Source organism: Heptranchias perlo, unplaced genomic scaffold (genome assembly GCF_035084215.1).
Source record: "Heptranchias perlo isolate sHepPer1 unplaced genomic scaffold, sHepPer1.hap1 HAP1_SCAFFOLD_49, whole genome shotgun sequence".
NCBI classification, from domain to species: Eukaryota; Metazoa; Chordata; class Chondrichthyes; order Hexanchiformes; family Hexanchidae; genus Heptranchias; species Heptranchias perlo.
This window is the reverse complement of record NW_027139505.1, coordinates 1-25978: the sequence shown is the minus strand read 5'-3', so window position 1 is coordinate 25978 and position 25978 is coordinate 1. Positions and strand designations below refer to the sequence as shown.

Genomic DNA, 25978 nt, shown 5'->3' with positions numbered 1-25978 from the left:
ACAGTGTAGAGGGAGCTTTACTCTGTATCTAACCCTGTACCTGACCCTGGGAGTGTTTGATGGGACAGTGTAGAGGGAGCTTTACTCTGTGTCTAACCCTGTACCTGACCCTGGGAGTGTTTGACGGGACAGTGTAGAGGGAGCTTTACTCTGTATCTAACCCTGTACCTGACCCTGGGAGTGTTTGACGGGACAGTGTAGAGGGAGCTTTACTCTGTGTCTAACCCGTGCTGCACCTGACCCTGGGAGTGTTTGATGGGACAGTGTAGAGGGAGCTTTACTCTGTATCTAACCCTGTACCTGACCCTGGGAGTGTTTGACGGGACAGTGTAGAGGGAGCTTTACTCTGTATCTAACCCTGTACCTGACCCTGGGAGTGTTTGATGGGACAGTGTAGAGGGAGCTTTACTCTGTGTCTAACCCTGTACCTGACCCTGGGAGTGTTTGACGGGACAGTGTAGAGGGAGCTTTACTCTGTATCTAACCCTGTACCTGACCCTGGGAGTGTTTGACGGGACAGTGTAGAGGGAGCTTTACTCTGTATCTAACCCTGTACCTGCCCTGGGAGTGTTTGATGGGACAGTGTAGAGGGAGCTTTACTCTGTATCTAACCCTGTACCTGACCCTGGGAGTGTTTGATGGGACAGTGTAGAGGGAGCTTTACTCTGTATCTAACCCTGTACCTGACCCTGGGAGTGTTTGATGGGACAGTGTACAGGGAGCTTTACTCTGTATCTAACCCTGTACCTGACCCTGGGAGTGTTTGATGGGACAGTGTAGAGGGAGCTTTACTCTGTATCTAACCCTGTACCTGACCCTGGGAGTGTTTGATGGGACAGTGTCGAGGGAGCTTTACTCTGTATCTAACCCTGTACCTGACCCTGGGAGTGTTTGATGGGACAGTGTAGAGGGAGCTTTACTCTGTATCTAACCCGTGCTGTACCTGCCCTGAGAGTGTTTGATGGGACAGTGTAGAGGGAGCTTTACTCTGTGTCTAACCCGTGCTGTACCTGACCCTGGGAGTGTTTGATGGGAATGTGTCGAGGGAGCTTTACTCTGTATCTAACCCTGGACCTGCCCTCGGAGCGTCTGATGGGACAGTGTCGAGGGAGCTTTACTCTGTATCTAACCTCAAGTCACATACAGTCTGCTTCTCGGCGAACCATACCCCCTATTTTTGTGAGTTCTGTTCTCACTGTAGCCCCTATATCCAAGATTATTGATAGGGAATGGCACTGTTCATGTCCCTCCAGTCTGGATGATGTCCGTTAAACATTACACTGTTTTCTTTTCTTCTGAAAATTTATATTCACGACATTTACTACGTTTCCTTTATCAGTATATGCCGATATTCAAAGAGTTGTATTAAATCTATCAGCCACCACTTGCCTTTTAGAAGTCCATGCTGGCTGTCCTCCCATTTGCTCATAACTTTCCTTGTGAGGTATTAATTTTCTCCAGTATTACAAAAGAAAAGGAAGCATTTGGATTTACTCAGCGCCTTTCATGACCTCAGGATGTCCCAAAGCATTTTACAGCCAATTAAGTACTTTTGAAGTGTAGTCACTGTTTGTAATGTCGGAAATGTGGCAGCCAATTTGTACGCAGCAAGGTCCCACAAACAGCAATGTGATGATGACCAGGTCATCTGGTTTTCTTTTCACTGATGTTGGCTGAAGGACTAATATTGGCCAGGACTTCCCCCTGCTCCTCTTCGCAATCGTCCCATGGGATCCTTTACATCCGCCCGAGAGGGCAGGAGGGGCCTCCGTTTAACGTCTCCTCCGAAAGACGGCACTCCCTCAGTACTGCACTGGGAGCGTCAGCCTGGATTATGTGCTCAAGTCCCCGGAGTGGGACTTGAACCCACAACCTTCTGACTCCAAGGCGAGAGTGCAACCCGCTGAGCCACAGCGATGTTACGGGCCCCTGGAAGCCTTCCCACGCCCGATGTTAGGCAAACTGGTCTGCAGTTACCTGGTTTATCCCTTTCTCCCCCTATTTTTGAACAGAGGTGCTAGATTGGAAACCCTCCAGTCGTCTGGCACAGCTTCCATATGCAAGGATGCTGGACTGCGGTCAGAGCCTCTACGATTCCCTCTCTGATTCCCCACTGCTTTCGAGGACATCAGGGCATCTCCTTTTCCCACGTTCAGGATCTCTAACTTTTGTCAGCCCGACTTCATTCACAGTCATGCAGTCCAGCTCACCACCAGCCCGTTTCCTTTCATTCCTACTGTAACACATGCATGAGGCGATGTACACATTTAGCATCTGCGCCATTCCTTCGCCCTCTTGTTCCTTTTCTTTAACTGTTCTTCTGTGCTTTCTGCCTGAAAATAGCCATTTCCCATTGGGATCCCCGCCAGTCTTCCTCCACGCCCTGTCGTTGGTTTTCGAGACGTTTCTCACCCCACGGTTACCTCCAGACTTGACTATTCCAGTGCGCTCCTGGTCGGCCTCCCACTTTCCACCCTCCGTAAACTCCAGCTCATCCAGAACTCTGCCGCCCCTCCTCCGTATCCTAACTCGCACCAAGTCCCGTTCACCCATCACCACCTGTGCTCGCTGACCTGCATTGGCTCCCGGTCCGGCAACGCCAAGCTTTTAAAATTCTCATCCTTGTTTTCCAATCCCTCCACGGCCCTCGCCCCGCCCTATCTCTGTGACCTCCTCCACCCCTACAACCCTCCGAGATCTCTGCCCTCCTCCAATTCTGGCCTCTTGCGCATCCCCGATTCCCGTCGCTCCACCATTGGCGGCCGTGCCTTCAGCTGCCTGGGGCCCTAAGCTCTGGAATTCCCTCCCGAAACCTCTCCGCCTCTCTCTCTCCTCCTTTAAGCCGATCCTTAAAACCTACCTCTTCGACCAAGCTTTGGGTCACTTGTGCTAATATCTCCTTATGGGGTTCGGTGTCAAGTTAAAGCCTGATTGTCTCCTGTGAAGCTCCTTGGGACATTTTACTATATTAACGGTGTTATATAGATGCAGGTTAGGTTGTTCAGTCGAAGAGTGGTTGATTGAGCAATGATGGTGGTTCTTTATGCCAAGACATTGGTGCTGAAACTGGTTACGGCTTCTTGTAAACTTGCTAATGTTTATCGGCTTGGCCTGGTTTTATTTTTCATTACTGCCTCTGATATCGGAGCTGGGGAGTTCTCCTGGGCCAATATTTATCCACCCCCCCCCAACCAACATCACTTAAACAGATTACCTGGTCATTATCACGTTGCTTAAAAAAGCAGACGGGATCCCGGGCTTTATAAATAGATGTAAGGAATCTTACAACACCAGGTTATAGTCCAACTGTTTTGAGGCATAGAGTACAAAAGCAAGGAAGTCATGATGAGCCTTTATAAAACACTGGTTCGGCCACAACTGGAATATTGTGTCCAGTTCTGGGCACCGCACTTTAGGAAGGATGTGAAGGCCTGAGAGAGGGTGCAGAAGAGATTTACTAGAATGATTCCAGGGCTGAGGGGCTTTATTTACGTGGAGAAGCTGGGGTTGTTCTCCTGAGAGCAGAGAAGGTTGAGAGGAGATTTGATCGAGGGGTTCAAAATCGTGAAGGGTCCAGACAGAGTAGATGGAGAGAAACTGTTCCCATTGGCGGAAGGGTCAGGAACCAGAGGACACAGATTTGAGGTAATTGGCAAAAGAACCAAAGGCGACATGAGGAAAAACTTTCTTGCGTAGCGAGTGGTTATGACGGGGAACGCACTGCCCGAGGGGGTGGTGGAGGCAGATTCAGCCATGACTTTCAAAAGGGAATTGGATGAAGACTTGAAGGGAAAGAATTTGAAGAGCTACGGAGAGAGGCGGGGGGGGGTGGGGTAGTGGGACTAGCAGGATTGCTCTTGCAGAGAGGCGGTACGGGTTCGACGGGCCGAATGGCCTCCTTCTGTGCTGCAACCATTCAGTGATTCTCTTTATTCTGTGCTGTTTGTGGGATCTTGCTGTGCGCAAATTGACTGCCGCATTTCCGACATTGCAACAGTGACCCCGCTTTGGGACGACGTCTTGAGGTTGTGAAAGGCGCCATAGATAAGCCAGTCTTTCCTTCTTTCTCCCTTATCAACGGGTGTCAGTGCAGTCTGCGGTACGAAGGTGAGCTGCATGCCCTTGGGCCTCAGTTGGGGTGAATCCGCTCCGCCTGTGGGCAGGCGGGAGAGGCCTGGGTAGGTGGCAGCGAGTTCTCGGGCCAACTGGTGGGGCTCCGTTTGCAGACCTGCCTGCGTGGAGCAGGTGCGCGAACTGTTTTCAGATGGGTGCTGTTGTCCCGATCAACCGATGGATTTCATTGACTCCTGAGCCAACTTGGAGCCGGTGATGATGTGAGGCAATGTCTTTCTTGGGTGGGGTGGGTTTTAGTTCAAAAGCTTGTCCTTTCTGGTCTGGGAACTGTTTTAAACTGAGTCCTTTTCGCAGTCGTTTTCCCAAATCTGGGGTTTTCCCCTGGCGAATAAAATCTTGGATTAAAAATGATAATCCCACGCGTCTTCTAAAACATTCTGCACAATACAAGGTGGGATGGCTCTATATGGCGGCCTTTCCCCGTACAGCCTTTGCGAAGGCCGCACCTCGTTTCGGTGCGTCCCGCAGCACGGACTCCTGGACCTTGGAGTGCGCCAGTCGGCAACACTCGGTCGTGGACAGCTCCTTCAGCTGGAAGGCCAGCAGGTCTCGGGGGGTCGGGCGGGCCCCCCTTCACCGGGTTGATGGTCGTCCAGCCGCGGGTGATGTCTGTCTCGGTGTGCGTCCCGGGGAACAGCCCGTAGAGCGCAGTGTCCTGTATTACCGAACTGTTGGGGGATGAACAGGGACGGTTACCGACGTGTCTCTCTCCACGCCCTCTGCGCGAGGGGGCAGCCCGTCAGGAGGTGGACGATGGTCTCCTCCCCGCCTCAGCCTCGAGGGCAGCTCCCGGTGGTGCTGAGGTTCCGCTCGTGCTGGAAGCACCTCACTGGGAGGGCCCTTCTCACCACCATCCAGGCTACATCCTGGTGCCTGTTGGTCAGTTCCAGTGACGAGTCGTTCTGCCAAATAACATCGGGGAAATCATGCTAAACCTTTACAAATCACTGGTCAGACCTCAGCACAATTTTAAAGGGGTTGCAGGAACTGAGAGACCTGGGGTTCACATACACAAATCGTGGCAGGCGGCAGGACAAGTTGATAAAGTAGTTTCTTAAAAAAAAACATAAGCGATCCTGGGCTTTATAAATAGAGGCGCAGAGTACAAGATCAAGGAAGTTGTGCTAAACCTTCATAAAACACTGGTTAGGCCTCAGCTGGAGTATTGTGTCCAATTCTGGGCCCCGCACTCTTTAGGAAGGATGTCCAGGCCTGAGAGAGGGTGCAGAGGAGATTTACTAGAATGGTACCAGGGATGCGGGAGTTACGTGGAGAGACTGGAGAAGCTGGGGTTGTTCTCCTCAGAACAGCGACGGTTAAGGGGAGATTTAATAGAGGCGCTCAAAATTACGAGGGGTTTCGATAGGGAGAAACTTTCTCCCCTGGCAGGAGGTTCGGTAACCAGAGGAGACAGATTTAAGGTGATCGGCAAAAGAACCAGAGGCGGGGGGGGAGATGAGTTTTTTTTTTTAACACAGCGACCTGGAATGACGCTGCCTTAAAAGGAGGGTGGAAGCAGATTCAGTTGTAACTTTCAAAAAGGGAATTGGAGAAATACTTGAAAAGGAAAACTTTGAAGGGCTGTGGGGAAAGAGCAGGACGAGCAATTGGAGAGCTCTTTCATAGAGCCGGCACAGGAACGATGGGCCGAATGCCCGCCTTCTGTGCTGCACGATTCTAAGGCAGCTGCCACGTTTGGGAGGCGGGGTTGAGCCGGTCTGAAATGGAGCACTGTGACTTTAAACGTGGCAGTGAGCAGCAGAGTTGGCGACTAACAATAGCGAGACTGTTAAAGGAGACGGCGATGTGGCATCAGGAGGCAGTGACGTCCGGTCAGCAGGCTGCCAAAAGGGGCAGTGTTACATTAAAAGAGGACTCAAAAGATGTGACTCCAGATAGTAACGGGATCCTGCCCAGGATGACAACGGGGACATTGTTCCTTTTTAATTCAGCTATTGTACCAGGAGCGATCAAAGGGGCATTTGTTTGTCCAGCCCGGCCTGCAAAGCACTGCGCTCCCAGGCCTGAGAGAGAGAGAGGACGAGAGAGAGAAGGTTTACCTCTGGAAACTCCAGCTCATCCAAAACTCTGCTGCCCCCCCCCCAGGCCCCAGTATCCTAACTCGCACCAAGTCCTGTTCACACGTCACCCTCCTGTGCTCGCTGGACCCACATCGGCTCCCAGTCCTGCAACACCTCGATTTAAAAAAAAAAAATTCTCATCCTTGTGTTCAAATCCCTCCATGGCCTCAACCCCTCCCTATCTCTGTAACCCCCTGCAACCCGCCGAGATCTCTCCTTCACCCAAACCTGGTCTCTTGCGCGTCCCACCCGATTCCCATCGCTCCACCATTGGCGGCCGTGCCTTCAGCTGCCCAGGCCCTGAACTCTGGAATTCCCCTCCCCTAAACCCCTCCACTTTTCTCTCCTCCTTCAAGACTCACTGAAGCGAGGTGCGGCCTACGCAAAGGCTGTACGGGGAAAGGCCGCCCGTGTAAGGCCACCCCGCCTTGCGTTGTACAGAGGTATGGAGCACAAAAGCAAGGGAGTTATGCTAAACCTTCATAAAAGACTGGTTAGGTCTCAGCTGGAGTGCTGTGTAGAATTCTGGACGTCACACTTTGGGAAGGATGTCAAAGCCTTGGAGAGGGCGCAGAAGAGATTTACGAGAATGGTACCAGGGATGAGGGACTGCAGTTAGGTGGAGAGACTGGAGAAGCTGGGGTTGTTCTCCTTGGAGCAGAGAAGGTCTGATCGAGAGGTGCAAAATTAAGAGGGGTTTTGATAGAGTAAATAAGGAGAAACTAGTTCCACTGGAGGGAGGATCACTGACCAGACGACAGATTTAAGGTAATTGGCAAAAGAACCGGGGGTGGGGGGGAAGACGAGAAATTTCTTTAGTCAGCGAGTTGGAATGCGTGGCCTGAAAGGGCGGTGGAGCAGATTCAATTGTAACTTTCAAAAGGGATTTGGAGAAATACTTGAAAAGGAAAAAATTGCAGGGCTACGGGGAAAGAGCGGAGAGTGGAGCGAATTGGATAGCTCTTTCAGAGAGCTGGCACAGGCACAATGGGCTGAATGGCCTCCCGTGCTTTGCTTCCTCACTGCTGCGTTTCACAGTAACGAGTGGAGTCCCTTTGTGCTCTCGCTGTACTGTGTTTTACAGTAATGTTACAGAGAATGTCCAGCACCTGCACGTTCCCCTCCAAGTCACGCACCATCCTGACTTGGAAATATATCGGCCGTTCCTTCATCGTCGCTGGGTCAAAATCCTGGACCTCCGGACCGAACAGCACTGTGGGAGAACCTTCACCACACCGACTGCAGCGGTTCAAGAAGGCGGCTCACCACCACCTTCTCAAGGGGCAATTAGGGATGGGCAATAAATGCCGGCCTCGCCAGCGATGCCCACATCCCATGAACGAACAATAAAAAAAGAAACAGGTCATTCGGCCCAACTGGCCCATGCTGGCATTTATGCTTCACACGAGCCTCCTCCCTCCCGACTTCATCTCACCCTATCACCATATCCTTCGATTCCTTTCTTCCTCATGCTTATCTAGCTTCCCCTTAAATGTATCTATGCTAGCCGCCTTAACTACTCCTTGTGGGAGTGAGTTCCACATTCTCACCACTCTCTGGGTAAAGAAGTTTCTCCTGAATTTCCTTTAGATTTATTGGTGACGATCTTATATTTATGGCCCCGAGTTCTGGTCTCCCCCACAAGTGGAAACACCTTCTCTACGTCTACCCTATCGAACCCTTTCATAATCTGAAAGACCTCTGTCAGGTCACCCCTCAGTCTTCTCTTTTCTTGAGAAAAGAGCCCCCAGCCTGATCAATCTTTCCTGATAGATGTGTCATCCTAGTAAATCTTTCTTTGCACCTTCTCCAACGCCTCGATATCCTTTTTATAATAGACCAGAACTGTGCACAGTACTCCAAGTGTGGTCCAACCGAAACATGTTTAACATAACCTTTCTGCTTTTCAATTCTCCCCCTCTCGAAATGAACCCCAGTGCTCGGTTTGCTTTTTTTTTTATGGCCTCATTAACCTGTGTCGCTACTTTTCGTGATTTGTGTATCTGCACCTCCAGATCCCTCTGCTCCTCAACCCCATTTCGACTTATTATCCAAGCAGTATGTGGCCCCCTTATTCTTCCTACCAAAACGGAATACCTCACACTTATTTAAATTGAAATTTAGTTGCCAATTACACTCCCATTCGGCAAGTTTATTAATGCATTTCCGTATTTTGTCTCCGTCCTCGGGATGAACTTTACCCCCCCAATTTGGTGTCGTCCACAAAATTTGAAATTGTACTTCTGATTTTCGAGTCCAAATCGTTTGTCAGTGGTGAACAACAGTGGTCCCAGCACCGAACCTTGTGGAACACCACTTCCCAAATTTTGCCAGTCTGAGTAACTACCCCTAATCCCTACCCTCTGTTTTCTATTTTGTAGTCAGCTTGCTATCCATTCCGCTCCCTGTCCCCTGACTCCACACAGACTGACCTCAGTCATGAGTCTACAATGCGACACTTAAGCGAAGGCCTTTTGAAAATCCAAATTTATGACTTCTACTGCATTACCTTTGTCCACCCTTTTTATAGAATCGTAGAAGTTTACAACATGGAAACAGGCCCTTTGGCCCAACATGTCCATGTCGCCCAGTTTATACCACGAAGCGAGTCCCAATTGCCTGCACTTGGCCCATATCCCTCCATACCCATCTTACCCATGTAACTGTCCAAATGCTTTTTTAAAAGACAAAATTGTACCTGCCTCCACTACTGCCTCTGGCAGCTCGTTCCAGACACTCACCACCCTTTGAGTGAAAAAATTGCCCCTCTGGACCCTTTTGTATCTCTCCTCTCTCACCTTAAATCTATGTCCCCTCGTTATAGACTCCCCTACCTTTGGGAAAAGAGTTTGACTATCGACCTTATCTATGCCCCTCATTATTTTATAGACTTCTATAAGATCACCCCGAAACCTCCTACTCTCCAGGGAAAAAAGTCTCAGTCTATCCAACCTCTCCCCAAAGTCAAACCATCAAGTCCCGATGGTATCCCAGAAAATGCTGTAAAACACAGTACAGTGTTACGAATGCAAAGAATTCAATAAGCTTAGTCAAGCAAGACCTTCCTTTTGCTCTCAGTATACAGTGTGTTCTAGAGTAATGAGCAGAATCCCTTTACTCACTCACTGTACTGTGTTTTACAGTAATGAGTAGAATCCCTTTACTCTCTCACTACTGTGTTTTACAGTAATGAGTTGAATCCCTTTACACTCTCACTGTACTGTGTTTTACAGTAATGAGTAGAATCCCTTTACTCTCTCACTGTCCTGTGTTTTACAGTAATGAGTAGAATCCCTTTACTCTCTCACTGTACTGTGTTTTACAGTAATGAGTAGAATCCCTTTACTCTCTCACTGTACTGTGTTTTACAGTAATGAGTAGAATCCCTTTACTCTCTCACTACTGTGTTTTACAGTAATGAGTAGAATCCCTTTACTCTCTCACTGTACTGTGTTTTACAGTAATGAGTAGAATCCCTTTACTCTCTCACTACTGTGTTTTACAGTAATGAGTAGAATCCATTTACTCTCTCACTGTACTGTGTTTTACAGTAATGAGTAGAATCCCTTTACTCTCTCACTGCACTGTGTTTTACAGTATTGAGTAGAATCCCTTTACTCTCACTACTGTGTTTTACAGTAATGAGTAGAATCCCTTTACTCTCTCACTGTACTGTGTTTTACAGTAATGAGTAGAATCCCTTTACTCTCACTGTACTGTGTTTTACAGTAATGAGTAGAATCCCTTTACTCTCTCACTGTACTGTGTTTTACAGTAATGAGTAGAATCCCTTTACTCTCTCACTGTACTGTGTTTTACAGTAATGAGTAGAATCCCTTTACTCTCTCACTACTGTGTTTTACAGTATTGAGTAGAATCCCTTTACTCTCACTACTGTGTTTTACAGTAATGAGTAGAATCCCTTTACTCTCTCACTGTACTGTGTTTTACAGTAATGAGTAGAATCCCTTTACTCTCACTGTACTGTGTTTTACAGTAATGAGTAGAATCCCTTTACTCTCTCACTGTACTGTGTTTTACAGTAATGAGTAGAATCCCTTTACTCTCTCACTGTACTGTGTTTTACAGTAATGAGTAGAATCCCTTTACTCTCTCCACTGTGTTTTACAGTAATGAGTAGAATCCCTTTACTCTCTCTGTACTGTGTTTTACAGTAATGAGTAGAATCCCTTTACTCTCTCTGTACTGTGTTTTACAGTAATGAGTAGAATCCCTTTACTCTCTCACTGTACTGTGTTTTACAGTAATGAGTAGAATCCCTTTACTCTCTCACTGTACTGTGTTTTACAGTAATGAGTAGAATCCCTTTACTCTCTCCACTGTGTTTTACAGTAATGAGTAGAATCCCTTTACTCTCTCTGTACTGTGTTTTACAGTAATGAGTAGAATCCCTTTACTCTCCCACTGTACTGTGTTTTACAGTAATGAGTAGAATCCCTTTACTCTCTCACTGTACTGTGTTTTACAGTAATGAGTAGAATCCCTTTACTCTCTACTGTGTTTTACAGTAATGAGTAGAATCCCTTTACTCTCTCTGTACTGTGTTTTACAGTAATGAGTAGAATCCCTTTACTCTCTCTGTACTGTGTTTTACAGTAATGAGGAGAATCCCTTTACTCTCTCACTGTACTGTGTTTTACAGTAATGAGTAGAATCCCTTTACTCTCTCACTGTACTGTGTTTTACAGTAATGAGTAGAATCCCTTTACTCTCTCCACTGTGTTTTACAGTAATGAGTAGAATCCCTTTACTCTCTCTGTACTGTGTTTTACAGTAATGAGTAGAATCCCTTTACTCTCCCACTGTACTGTGTTTTACAGTAATGAGTAGAATCCCTTTACTCTCTCACTGTACTGTGTTTTACAGTAATGAGTAGAATCCCTTTACTCTCTACTGTGTTTTACAGTAATGAGTAGAATCCCTTTACTCTCTCTGTACTGTGTTTTACAGTAATGAGTAGAATCCCTTTACTCTCTCACTGTACTGTGTTTTACAGTAATGAGGAGAATCCCTTTACACTCTCCACTGTGTTTTACAGTAATGAGCAGATTCCCTTTACACTCTCACTGTACTGTGTTTTACAGTAATGAGTAGAATCCCTTTACTCTCTCACTGTCCTGTGTTTTACAGTAATGAGTAGAATCCCTTTACTCTCTCACTGTCCTGTGTTTTACAGTAATGAGTATAATCCCTTTACTCTCTCACTACTGTGTTTTACAGGAATGAGGAGAATCCCTTTACTCTCTCACTGTCCTGTGTTTTACAGTAATGAGTAGAATCCCTTTACTCTCTCACTGTACTGTGTTTTACAGTAATGAGTAGAATCCCTTTACTCTCTCACTGTGCTGTGTTTTACAGTAATGAGTCGAATCACTTTACTCTCTGCTGTGTTTTACAGTAATGAGTAGAATCCCTTTACTCTCACTGTACTGTGTTTTACAGTAATGAGCCGAATCCCTTTACTCTCTCACTACTGTGTTTTACAGTAATGAGTAGAATCCCTTTACTCTCTCACTGTGCTGTGTTTTACAGTAATGAGGAGAATCCCTTTACTCTCTCACTACTGTGTTTTACAGTAATGAGTAGAATCCCTTTACTCTCTCACTACTGTGTTTTACAGTAATGAGTAGAATCCCTTTACACTCTCTCTGTACTGTGTTTTACAGTAATGAGTAGAATCCCTTTACTCTCACTGTGCTGTGTTTTACAGTAATGAGGAGAATCCCTTTACTCTCTCACTGTCCTGTGTTTTACAGTAATGAGTAGAATCCCTTTACACTCTCACGACTGTTTTACAGTAATGAGTAGAATCCCTTTACTCTCTCACTGTGCTGTGTTTTACAGTAATGAGTCGAATCACTTTACTCTCTGCTGTGTTTTACAGTAATGAGTAGAATCCCTTTACTCTCTCACTGTACTGTGTTTTACAGTAATGAGTAGAATCCCTTTACTCTCTCACTGTACTGTGTTTTACAGTAATGAGTCGAATCACTTTACTCTCTGCTGTGTTTTACAGTAATGAGTAGAATCCCTTTACACTCTCACTACTGTGTTTTACAGTAATGAGTAGAATCCCTTTACTCTCTCACTACTGTGTTTTACAGTAATGAGTAGAATCCCTTTACTCTCTCACTGTCCTGTGTTTTACAGTAATGAGGAGAATCCCTTTACTCTCTCACTACTGTGTTTTACAGTAATGAGTAGAATCCCTTTACTCTCTCACTGTACTGTGTTTTACAGTAATGAGCAGAATCCCTTTACACTCTCACTATACTGTGTTTTACAGTAATGAGTAGAATCCCTTTACTCTCTCACTACTGTGTTTTACAGTAATGAGTAGAATCCCTTTACTCTCTCACTACTGTGTTTTACAGTAATGAGTTGAATCCCTTTACTCTCACTGTACTGTGTTTTACAGTAATGAGCAGAATCCCTTTACACTCTCACTATGCTGTGTTTTACAGTAATGAGTAGAATCCCTTTACTCTCTCACTACTGTGTTTTACAGTAATGAGTTGAATCCCTTTACTCTCACTGTACTGTGTTTTACAGTAATGAGTAGAATCCCTTTACTCTCACTGTACTGTGTTTTACAGTAATGAGTAGAATCCCTTTACTCTCACTGTACTGTGTTTTACAGTAATGAGTAGAATCCCTTTACACTCACTGTACTGTGTTTTACAGTAATGAGTAGAATCCCTTTACTCTCACTACTGTGTTTGGCAGTAATGAGCAGAATCCCATTACACTCTCACTATACTGTGTTTTACAGTAATGAGTAGAATCCCTTTACTCTCTCACTACTGTGTTTTACAGTAATGAGTTGAATCCCTTTACTCTCACTGTACTGTGTTTTACAGTAATGAGCAGAATCCCTTTACACTCTCACTATACTGTGTTTTACAGTAATGAGTAGAATCCCTTTACTCTCTCACTACTGTGTTTTACAGTAATGAGTTGAATCCCTTTACTTTCACTGTACTGTGTTTTACAGTAATGAGTAGAATCCCTTTACTCTCTCACTACTGTGTTTTACAGTAATGAGTAGAATCCCTTTACTCTCTCACTGTGCTGTGTTTTACAGTAATGAGTAGAATCCCTTTACTCTCTCACTGTGCTGTGTTTTACAGTAATGAGTAGAATCCCTTTACTCTCCCACTGTACTGTGTTTTACAGTAATGAGTAGAATCCCTTTACTCTCACTGCACTGTGTTTTACAGTAATGAGTGGAATCCCTTTACTCTCGCACTGTACTGTATTTTACAGTAATGAGTAGAATCCCTTTACTCTCTCACTGTACTGTGTTTTACAGTAATGAGTAGAATCCCTTTACTCTCTCACTGTACTGTGTTTTACAGTAATGAGTAGAATCCCTTTACTCTCACTACTGTGTTTTGCAGTAATGTGTAGAATCCCTTTACTCTCGCACTGTACTGTATTTTACAGTAATGAGTAGAATCCCTTTACTCTCTCACTGTACTGTGTTTTACAGTAATGAGTAGAATCCCTTTACACTCTCACTACTGTGTTTTACAGTAATGAGTAGAATCACTTTGCACTCTCTCTGTACTGTGTTTTACAGTAATGAGTAGAATCCCTTTACTCTCTCACTACTGTGTTTTACAGTAATGAGTAGAATCCCTTTACACTCTCACTACTGTGTTTTACAGTAATGAGTAGAATCACTTTACACTCTCACTGTACTGTGTTTTACAGTAATGAGTAGAATCCCTTTACTCTCTCACTGTCCTGTGTTTTACAGTAATGAGTAGAATCCCTTTACTCTCTCACTGTACTGTGTTTTACAGTAATGAGTTGAATCCCTTTACTCTCTCACTACTGTGTTTTACAGTAATGAGTAGAATCCCTTTACACTCTCACTACTGTGTTTTACAGTAATGAGTAGAATCACTTTACACTCTCACTGTACTGTGTTTTACAGTAATGAGGAGAATCCCTTTACTCTCTCACTACTGTGTTTTACAGTAATGAGTAGAATCACTTTACACTCTCACTGTACTGTGTTTTACAGTATTGAGTAGAATCCCTTTACACTCACTGTCCTGTGTTTTACAGTAATGAGTAGAATCCCTTTACTCTCTCACTGTCCTGTGTTTTACAGTAATGAGTAGAATCCCTTTACTCTCTCTCTGTACTGTGTTTTACAGTAATGAGTAGAATCCCTTTACTCTCTCACTACTGTGTTTTACAGTAATGAGTAGAATCCCTTTACACTCTCACTACTGTGTTTTACAGTAATGAGTAGAATCACTTTACACTCTCACTGTACTGTGTTTTACAGTAATGAGTAGAATCCCTTTACTCTCTCACTGTCCTGTGTTTTACAGTAATGAGTAGAATCCCTTTACTCTCTCACTGTCCTGTGTTTTACAGTAATGAGTTGAATCCCTTTACTCTCTCACTACTGTGTTTTACAGTAATGAGTAGAATCCCTTTACACTCTCACTACTGTGTTTTACAGTAATGAGTAGAATCACTTTACACTCTCACTGTACTGTGTTTTACAGTAATGAGTAGAATCCCTTTACTCTCTCACTGTACTGTGTTTTACAGTAATGAGTAGAATCACTTTACACTCTCACTGTACTGTGTTTTACAGTAATGAGTAGAATCACTTTACACTCTCACTGTACTGTGTTTTACAGTAATGAGTAGAATCACTTTACACTCTCACTGTACTGTGTTTTACAGTAATGAGTAGAATCCCTTTACTCTCTCTGTACTGTGTTTTACAGTAATGAGTAGAATCCCTTTACTCTCTCACTGTACTGTGTTTTACAGTAATGAGGAGAATCCCTTTACTCTCTCACTGTACTGTGTTTTACATTAATGAGTAGAATCCCTTTACTCTCTCACTGTACTGTGTTTTACAGTAATGAGTAGAATCCCTTTACTCTCTCACTGTACTGTGTTTTACAGTAATGAGTAGAATCCCTTTACTCTCACTACTGTGTTTGGCAGTAATGAGCAGAATCCCATTACACTCTCACTATACTGTGTTTTACAGTAATGAGTAGAATCCCTTTACTCTCACTGCACTGTGTTTTACAGTAATGAGCAGAATCCCTTTACACTCTCACTATACTGTGTTTTACAGTAATGAGTAGAATCCCTTTACTCTCTCACTACTGTGTTTTACAGTAATGAGTTGAATCCCTTTACTCTCACTGTACTGTGTTTTACAGTAATGAGTAGAATCCCTTTACTCTCTCACTACTGTGTTTTACAGTAATGAGTTGAATCCCTTTACTCTCACTGTACTGTGTTTTACAGTAATGAGTAGAATCCCTTTACTCTCTCACTGTGCTGTGTTTTACAGTAATGAGTAGAATCCCTTTACTCTCTCACTACTGTGTTTTACAGTAATGAGTAGAATCCCTTTACACTCTCACTGTACTGTGTTTTACAGTAATGAGTAGAATCCCTTTACTCTCTCACTGTGCTGTGTTTTACAGTAATGAGTAGAATCCCTTTACTCTCTCACTGTGCTGTGTTTTACAGTAATGAGTAGAATCCCTTTACTCTCTCACTGTGCTGTGTTTTACAGTAATGAGTAGAATCCCTTTACTCTCTCACTGTGCTGTGTTTTACAGTAATGAGTAGAATCCCTTTACTCTCCCACTGTACTGTGTTTTACAGTAATGAGTAGAATCCCTTTACTCTCTCACTGTACTGTGTTTTACAGTAATGAGTTGAATCCCTTCACTCTCTCACTGTACTGTGTTTTACAGTAATGAGTAGAATCCCTTTACACTCTCACTACTGTGTTTTACAGTAATGAGTAGAATCCCTTTACTCTCTCACTGTACTGTGTTTTACAGTAATGAGTAGAATCCCTTTACTCTCTCACTACTGTGTTTTACAGTAATGAGTAGAATCCCTTTACACTCTCACTACTGTGTTTTACAGTAATGAGTAGAATCACTTTGCACTCTCTGTACTGTGTTTTACAGTAATGAGTAGAATCCCTTTACTCTCTCACTACTGTGTTTTACAGTAATGAGTAGAATCCCTTTACACTCTCACTACTGTGTTTTACAGTAATGAGTAGAATCACTTTGCACTCTCTCTGTACTTTGTTTTACAGTAATGAGTAGAATCCCTTTACTCTCTCACTGTACTGTGTTTTACAGTAATGAGTAGAATCCCTTTACTGTCACTACTGTGTTTTCCAGGAATGAGTAGAATCCCTTTACTCTCACTGTACTGTGTTTTACAGTAATGAGTAGAATCCCTTTACTCTCTCACTGTCCTGTGTTTTACAGTAATGAGTAGAATCCCTTTACTCTCTCACTGTACTGTGTTTTACAGTAATGAGTAGAATCCCTTTACTCTCTCACTGTACTGTGTTTTACAGTAATGAGTAGAATCCCTTTACTCTCTCACTGTCCTGTGTTTTACAGTAATGAGTAGAATCCCTTTACTCTCTCACTGTACTGTGTTTTACAGTAATGAGTAGAATCCCTTTACTCTCTCACTGTGCTGTGTTTTACAGTAATGAGTAGAATCCCTTCACTCTCTCACTGTACTGTGTTTTACAGTAATGAGTAGAATCCCTTTACTCTCTCACTGTCCTGTGTTTTACAGTAATGAGTAGAATCCCTTTACTCTCTCACTACTGTGTTTTACAGTAATGAGTAGAATCCGTTTACACTCTCACTACTGTGTTTTACAGTAATGAGTAGAATCCCTTTACTCTCTCACTATACTGTGTTTTACAGTAATGAGTAGAATCCCTTTACTCTCTCACTGTACTGTGTTTTACAGTAATGAGTTGAATCCCTTTACTCTCTCACTGTACTGTGTTTTACAGTAATGAGTAGAATCCCTTTACACTCTCACTACTGTGTTTTACAGTAATGAGTAGAATCCCTTTACTCTCTCACTGTACTGTGTTTTACAGTAATGAGTAGAATCCCTTTACTCTCTCACTACTGTGTTTTACAGTAATGAGTAGAATCACTTTGCACTCTCTCTGTACTGTGTTTTACAGTAATGAGTAGAATCCCTTTACTCTCTCACTGTACTTTGTTTTACAGTAATGAGTAGAATCCCTTTACACTCTCACTGTACTGTGTTTTACAGTAATGAGTAGAATCCCTTTACTCTCTCACTGTACTGTGTTTTACAGTAATGAGTAGAATCCCTTTACTCTCTCACTGTCCTGTGTTTTACAGTAATGAGTAGAATCCCTTTACTCTCTCACTGTACTGTGTTTTACAGTAATGAGTAGAATCCCTTTACACTCTCACTACTGTGTTTTACAGTAATGAGTAGAATCCCTTTACTCTCTCACTATACTGTGTTTTACAGTAATGAGTAGAATCCCTTTACTCTCTCACTGTACTGTGTTTTACAGTAATGAGTTGAATCCCTTTACTCTCTCACTGTACTGTGTTTTACAGTAATGAGTAGAATCCCTTTACACTCTCACTGTACTGTGTTTTACAGTAATGAGTAGAATCCCTTTACTCTCTCACTGTGCTGTGTTTTACAGTAATGAGTTGAATCCCTTTACTCTCTCACTGTACTGTGTTTTACAGTAATGAGTAGAATCCCTTTACACTCTCACTACTGTGTTTTACAGTAATGAGTAGAATCCCTTTACTCTCTCACTGTACTGTGTTTTACAGTAATGAGTTGAATCCCTTTACTCTCTCACTGTACTGTGTTTTACAGTAATGAGTAGAATCCCTTTACACTCTCACTACTGTGTTTTACAGTAATGAGTAGAATCACTTTGCACTCTCTCTGTACTGTGTTTTACAGTAATGAGTAGAATCCCTTTACTCTCTCACTGTACTGTGTTTTACAGTAATGAGTAGAATCCCTTTACTCTCTCACTGTACTGTGTTTTACAGTAATGAGTAGAATCCCTTTACTCTCTCACTGTACTGTGTTTTACAGTAATGAGTAGAATCCCTTTACTCTCTCACTGTACTGTGTTTTACAGTAATGAGTAGAATCCCTTTACTCTCTCACTGTACTGTGTTTTACAGTAATGAGTAGAATCCCTTTACTCTCTCACTGTACTGTGTTTTACAGTAATGAGTAGAATCCCTTTACACTCTCACTACTGTGTTTTACAGTAATGAGTAGAATCCCTTTACTCTCACTGTACTGTGTTTTACAGTAATGAGTAGAATCCCTTTACTCTCTCACTGTACTGTGTTTTACAGTAATGAGTAGAATCCCTTTACTCTCACTGTACTGTGTTTTACAGTAATGAGTAGAATCCCTTTACTCTCTCTCTGTACTGTGTTTTACAGTAATGAGTAGAATCCCTTTACACTCTCACTACTGTGTTTTACAGTAATGAGTAGAATCCCTTTACTCTCTCACTGTACTGTGTTTTACAGTAATGAGTAGAATCCCTTTACTCTCTCACTGTACTGTGTTTTACAGTCTTGTATGGAATCACTTTGCTCTCACTGTTCTGTGTGTTTTACAGTCATGTGTTCTCCCTGGTTGTCTCTGTTTCTGCCCTCACCCTTGTCTTTCTTTCTCGTTCCAGACATCTGCAGCGATTTGGTGCCACTCACCGAGGTAAGCACACTCCACCTTCCATTCATTCCCTCTCCCGTCAGCTCTCGGGATCACAGGCTGCCCGTGTCTGAGGCTTGGGCGTACAGATGGCTGTGATTCCCGCTCCCCCCTCAGCGTCCTGCTGGGATAGGAGAAACCGCTCCGAATCGAGCCGTTAATTCACCATGCCCTACGGAGCCCAGTAAGGCTCCAACTTTCTGTTGGTTGAGGGGGGATTTATCGAAATGTGCAGCGAGCAGGGCTGCAAACTGTCAGTGTACTGGGGTGCTTTCGTTGGCTGCATCTCCTGATGGGATTGATGCTTAATTCGACCTCCAAAGCAACATAACTTTACGATGCTGCCCCTAACATGTACCTTAACTGTCGTCAGGGTGTGATGTATTTTCATAGGAAGAATGAGGAGAGGCAATATAAACTAAATGGAACAATTTTAAAGGGGGGTGCAGGAACAGAGAGACCTGGTGGTGTGTACACACATCTTTGAAGGTGGCAGAACAAGTTGAGAAGTCTGTTTAAAAAGCATATGGGATCCTGGGCTTTATTATTAGAGGCACGGAGTACAAAAGCAAAGGAAGTTATGTTAAACCTTTCTGACGCTCTGGTTCGACCTCATATCGTGTCCGATTCTGGGCACCGCACTTTCGGAAGGATGTCCAGGCCTTGGAGAGGGTGCGGAGGAGATTTACCAGAATGGTTCCAGGGATGAGGGACCTCAGTTACGTGGGAGAGACTGGAGAAACTGGGAATTGTTCTCCTCAGAGCAGAGAAGGTTAAGGGGCGATTTAATCGAGGGGTTCAAAATCATGAAGGGTTTTGAGAGAGTAAATCAGGAGAGAGTGTTTCCAGTGGGCAGGAGGGTCGGGAACCAGAGGAGACGGATTGAAGATAATCGGGGAAAGAACCAGAGGGGGAGATGAGGAGAATGTTTTTTTTTTGACGCAGCGAGTCGTTATGATCTGGAATGCACTGCTTGGAATAGAATTGGGTTTTTACTTAAAAAGCAAAAAAAATTGCAGTGCTGTGGGGCATGTGTGGGGGAGCGGGCCTAACCGGGTCGCTTTTTCAAAGAGGCGGCGCAGGCAGGATGGGCCGAATGGCCCCTTCCGAGCTGTAAGATTCCGTGTGGAGGCTGCTGTTGAAATGGTTTCTCGTGCAGCAGCGGCGTGCTTTGTTCCCTCGAGTCCCTCGTCGCCCAATGCCTCGTGTTTGGGCCGACAGGCTGAGGGTGAGGGGCCGGGAGTTTGTTGCCCGCTGGGTTGGGGGGGGGGAAAGCAGAGCAGAGCAGAGCAGACTCCATGGGCCCCGTGGAGAAGGTTGAAACGCTGCATTGCCCGCCCTCTGCCGCCAGCGAGGGGGAGCGTTCGCTGTCCCTCAGGCCGGCCGAGGCCCGGCGGCTGCAGCTCGGGGCCCGTGGAGCTCGTTTGCCGCCCGCTCCAGTGACTGAATCCATCGCTTCTTCACCTCATCCGGGCGTCGCGTCATCACCGCTCGCTCGCTCGCCCGGCCGGCCGGCCGGCGAGCGAGCGTCACTCCTGCCGGGCACTGTTCATTCGGACTGACTCTGTGTGCGTTTTTTGCTGTCGTGCGTTCACATGCTCGTTGGAGGGCAACTAAAATCTCGGCCTCGAGCTGTGCAGGGAGTCGAGGCGCGGGCATCGCTTGGCGTTTCGCTGGGGCCTGGCGCACAGTCCCGCCCGTCCTTTAAAACCGGGGCGGGGGGTGGGGGGAGGGAAAGGGAGGCGATTCGAGCCTCGACTGCTTCCAATGGGCGGATCCAGATTGCGGGGGGGTGGTGGGTGGAGTTGGGCGGGGGAGGCGTTCCTCATATCCGGGCTCCCTGCACGCTCGAGAACGCGGCTTTAGCTGTCCTGAGAGGTGATGGATGACGGTGCTGGAGAATGGAACGAACTTTTAGTGTCTCTGTTTTGTATCGGAGCAAATATTTGAGCGTTTGATTTATACTTTTTGATTCAAGGATCACTGGGACACTCGGAAACAGAGGGTGTCCCTCTGTCCACCCATTTTTAAGTTGCCCCCTCCCCTCGATAGGTCGTGACCCCCCCCCCCCCCCCCCCCCGGTTCCCCGTACTCCATTCCCCCCACTCCCACGCACCCGACGTCAAGACCCCCACCTCCCCACACCGAACACCGCCCCTTGTGTCCATTCTCCGCACTCTCAATCCTGCAGCCAAGTTCCCGAATCGAGGCGGGTGGCAGTTTTGTAACGCGAGCCTGCTCGCAGCCCCAGACTGCCACGGCTCGATCCGCTTTGTTGGACGGTGGGGGAGCGGGGTCGGGGGGGGCGGGGCGGTCTCGGAATGTCAGCTTTCTAACGGCGCGCCGCGGCAGGCTACCATCAATCCCGGAGGGAACGGGCTCCCCTACGGAGGGCCGGATCGTTCTCGTCGCTGGAGGGGATCAGTGGGGCTATGTGCGGCTAGACACAGCAGTGAGAGGGGAAATCAGCCAGGGTTCCTGCTCCCGATCACTGTCCGGTGACCCCTGGGTTAGAGAGAGGGGGAAATCAGCCAGGGTTCCTGCTCTTGATCACTGTCCGGTGACCCCCTGGGTTAGAGAGAGGGGGAAATCAGCCAGGGTTCCTGCTCCTGATCACTGTCCGGTGACCCCCTGGGTTAGAGAGAGGGGGAAATCAGCCAGGGTTCCTGCTCCCGATCACTGTCCAGTGACCCCCTGGGTTCGAGAGAGGGGGAAATCAGCCAGGGTTCCTGCTCCCGATCACTGTCCAGTGACCCCTGGGTTAGAGAGAGAGGGAAATCAGCCAGGGTTCCTGCTCCCGATCACTGTCCAGTGACCCCCTGGGTTAGAGAGAGGGGAAATCAGCCAGGGTTCCTGCTCCCGATCACTGTCCAGTGACCCCCTGGGTTAGAGAGAGGGGAAATCAGCCAGGGTTCCTGCTCCCGATCACTGTCCAATGACCCCCTGGGTTAGAGAGAGAGGGAAATCAGCCAGGGTTCCTGCTCCTGATCACTGTCCGGTGACCCCCTGGGTTAGAGAGAGGGGGAAATCAGCCAGGGTTCCTGCTCCCGATCACTGTCCGGTGACCCCCTGGGTTAGAGAGAGGGGGAAATCAGCCAGGGTTCCTGCTCCCGATCACTGTCCAGTGACCCCCTGGGTTAGAGAGAGGGGAAATCAGCCAGGGTTCCTGCTCCCGATCACTGTCCAGTGACCCCTGGGTTAGAGAGAGGGGAAATCAGCCAGGGTTCCTGCTCCTGATCACTGTCCAGTGACCCCTGGGTTAGAGAGAGAGGGAAATCAGCCAGGGTTCCTGCTCCTGATCACTGTCCGGTGACCCCCTGGGTTAGAGAGAGGGGGAAATCAGCCAGGGTTCCTGCTCCCGATCGCTGTCCAGTGACCCCTGGGTTAGAGAGAGGGGGAAATCAGCCAGGGTTCCTGCTCCTGATCACTGTCCAGTGACTCCCTGGGTTAGAGAGGGGGGGAAATCAGCCAGGGTTCGTTCTCCTGATCACTGTCCAGTGACCCCTGGGTTAGAGAGAGGGGAAATCAGCCAGGGTTCCTGCTCCTGATCACTGTCCAGTGACCCCTGGGTTAGAGAGAGGGGAAAATCAGCCAGGGTTCCTGCTCCCGATCACTGTCCAGTGACCCCTGGGTTAGAGAGAGAGGGGAAATCAGCCAGGGTTCCTGCTCCCGATCACTGTCCAGTAACCCCTGGGTTAGAGAGAGGGGAAATCAGCCAGGGTTCCTGCTCCCGATCACTGTCCAGTGACCCCCTGGGTTAGAGAGGGGGGAAATCAGCCAGGGTTCCTGCTCCTGATCACTGTCCAGTGACCCCTGGGTTAGAGAGAGGGGAAATCAGCCAGGGTTCCTGCTTCTGATCACTGTCCAGTGACCCCTGGGTTAGAGAGAGGGGAAATCAGCCAGGGTTCCTGCTTCTGATCACTGTCCAGTGACCCTGGGTTAGAGAGAGGGGAAATCAGCCAGGGTTCCTGCTCCTGATCACTGTCCAGTGACCCCCTGGGTTAGAGAGAGAGGAAATCAGCCAGGGTTCCTGCTCCTGATCACTGTCCAGTGACCCCCTGGGTTAGAGAGAAGAGAACGTTATCCAGGTGGAGAGGAGAGAGGGGAGGTTGCACAGGCAAAGGAGCAGGAGCCATCTGAGGTGGGGGAGCAGGGGACAGGTGTGAGGTTAATTCAGGCTGAGGGAAGAGACCAGTTGGGGAGAGGTCGACGGGGGGGGTGGGGGGTGAATTGGGTCAGTGGGGGGAGTGGGTCAGCGGGGTCGGGAGGGGGTCAGAAGTCAGTGGAAAGTTGGGTCAGTGAGGGCGGGAGAGGAGGAGTCTGAGGGAGTCGAGTCGATGAGGGAGTCGGGTCGGTGGGGGAGAGGGCCTTTGCGGATCAGTCGGGGGGGGGGGGTGGGGAGGTGCTGGTTTGCCAGGTTGTTGGCGAGGGGGGGTTGGATGGAGGGGAGGGACTCTGGCGGTGAGCTCCCTCCGCACACGGCGAGAGCAGCCCTGCGGCCAGCCCGTCCCGGGATTGATGGCGTGTCCGAGACCCGTGGGCATTGATGCCCTGAGGAAGCTGGCGCGGGCGAGACCTCCCCCTCCTCCCTCCCGCCCGCCCTCCCCCTCCCCCCCCCCCCCCCCCCCCCCCCCTCCCCCTCCCCGTCGTGCGAGTGCGGTGACCTCGAGTCTTGTTCTCCTCCGCAGAAAACGGCGAGGCGCCGCTGAGCCGACAGCTGCTGCGCACGTGCGGCCAGGCGCTCGGCGAGCTGGTGTGCTGGACTCACCTTCACTGCCAGGGCTGCCTCCACCCTCCCAGCCTCCGCTACCTGCCGCCCGACGGGGCCGCCCTGGCGGTCTGGGCCTGCCAGGCCGGGCACACCTACCGCTGGCAGCTGGCGGGGGCGGACCGGAGCCCGCGGCGGCGGGCGAAGAGGGCCAGGTCGTCGCCGGGGGCGCCCGAGCCCCAGGAGGCGGGGCGGGGCCCGAGCCCGGAGCGGGAGGAAGAGGAGGAGGAGGAGGCGGAGCGGGGCCCGAGCCCGGAGCGGGAGGAGGCGGAGCGGGAGGAGGAGGAGGAGGAGGAGGAGGAGGAGGAGAGCGAGGGGGACTCGGCCTCGGATCCCGTCGCCACCCTGCGGATCGTGGAGTGCGAGCTGGAGGAGGAGGAGGAGGAGGAGGAGGGGCCGGGAGGCGTGGGCCCCGAGCCCGGCTGGAAGGTGATCCCCTGCAAAGTGGAGCGCTCGGAGGAAGAGGCCGAGCAGGGGCCCAACCCAAGTACGTTACCCCCCCCCAACACACACTCCCCCAACCAGGCCGCGTTTGCTTTAATCCCGAGAGTGCGGAATCCGTGGGCCCCCTTCCCCTCCTCACCCCCAGATCGTTCCCGTCCCTCGACCGACCCGACCGACCGACTGATCCAAGGGTCCCAGCCCTGGGCAGACTGCAACTTAATAAGGGCCTCTTGGTGACCGGGAAGGGTGCCTGAGCAGTGCCCTCCGGTCCTTATCCGGCCTGGCCTGTTTGTGCCTGAGCAGTGCCCTCCGGTCCTTATCCGGCCTGGCCTGTTTGTGCCTGAGCAGTGCCCTCCTGTCCTTATCCGGCCTGGCCTGTTTGTGCCTGAGCAGTGCCCTCCGGTCCTTATCCGGCCTGGCCTGTTTGTGCCTGAGCAGTGCCCTCAGAGCGGAGCTCCCTCGCTGCTTTCGAATCTCACAAAACCGTCACTCCCTTCCTTCTCCCCTCGCCCAAACCTGCTCAGGGGACGGGAGCATCGTGGTTGTGTTCCTGGACCAGTAATCCAGAGGCCTGGACTAATCATCCGGAGTCATGAGTTCAAACCCCGCCACGGCAGCTGGGGAATTTAAATTCAATTAATTAAATAAAATCTGGAATTAAAAATTTAGTATCAGTAACGGTGGCCATGAAACTACCGGATTGTCGTAAAAACCCATCTGGTTCACTGATGCCCTTTTAGGGAAGGAAACCTGCCGTCCTTACCCGGTCTGGCCTAAATGTGACTCCAGACCCACAGCAATGTGGTTGATTCTTAATCGCCCTCTGAAATGGCCGAGCAGGCCGCTCAGTTGTAAAACCTCGCTTTTTAAAACAAAAGTCATCATCGCTGTGGGAGAACCTTCACCTCATGGACTGCAGCGGTTCAAGAAGGCGGCTCACCACCACCTTCTCGAGGGCAACTAGGGATGGGCAATAAATGGCGGCCTCGCCAGCGACGCCCACATCCCATGAACAAATTTTTTTTTAACAAAGTCACCTCGCAGGAAGCGTACACTGCGAGCTGGTTGAATCGCGCGTGTGTGTGTGTGTGTGTGTGTGTGTGTGTGTGCTGAACATGGAGGGGAGCGTGTCGGGCGTGCTCGAATCGTTTGAGCACGGAAGGAGGCCATCCGGCCCATCGAGTCCATGCCTGCTCTATGTGAGAGCAATCCAGCTACTCCCACTCCCCCGCCCTTACCCCGTAGCCCTGCACTTTTTTTCCCTTTCAAGTACTTATCCAGTTCCCTTTTGAAGGCCATGATTGAATCTACCTCCTCCGCCCCCTCGGGCAGTGCATTCCAGATCCTAACCACTCGCTGCGTTTAAAAAAAAGAAGTTTTTCCTCATGTCACCTTTGTTTCTTTTGCCAGTCCCTTAAATCTGTGTCCTCTGGTTCCTGACCCTTCTGCCAATGGGAACAGTTTCTCTCTATCTACTCTGTCTGGACCCCTCATGATTTTGAACACCTCGATCAAATCTCCTCTCAACCTTCTCTGTTCCAAGGAGAACAACCCCAGCTTCTCCAGTCTATCCACGTAACTAAAGTCCCTCATCCCTGGAATCATTCTAGTAAATCTCTCCTGCACCCTCTCTAATGCCTTCACATCCTTCCTAAAGTGCGGTGCCCAGAACTGGACACAATATTCCAGTTGTGGCCGAACCAGTGTTTTATAAAAGGTTCATCGTGACTTCCTTGCTTTTGTACTCTGTGCCTTTATTAATAAAGCCCAGGATCCCGTATGCTTTTTTAACCACTTTCTCAACTTGTCCTGCCACCTTCAGCGATTTGAGCACATATACCCCCAGATCTCTCTGTTCCTGAACCCCTTTTAGAATTGCACCCTTCGGTTTATATTGCCTCTCCTTGTTCTTCCTATCGAAATGTATCACTTCGCACTTCTCTGCATTAAATTTCATCTGCCACGT

At 47.9% G+C, this 25978-nt stretch overlaps 1 protein-coding gene across 1 annotated transcript in view; it reads left to right on the top strand.

Moving 5' to 3' along the window:
* Positions 1 to 24676, top strand: part of LOC137313852 (genetic suppressor element 1-like) — a 36401-nt gene extending 11725 nt beyond the window's left edge. The window contains exons 2-3 of the mRNA XM_067979600.1: positions 18772 to 18803; positions 23489 to 24676. Of these exons, the coding sequence (XP_067835701.1) occupies positions 18772 to 18803; positions 23489 to 24249 (793 nt within the window). The 3' untranslated portion in view covers positions 24250 to 24676. The remainder of the gene's footprint in view (positions 1 to 18771; positions 18804 to 23488) is intronic.
* The last annotated feature ends 1302 nt before the right edge of the window (positions 24677 to 25978 follow it).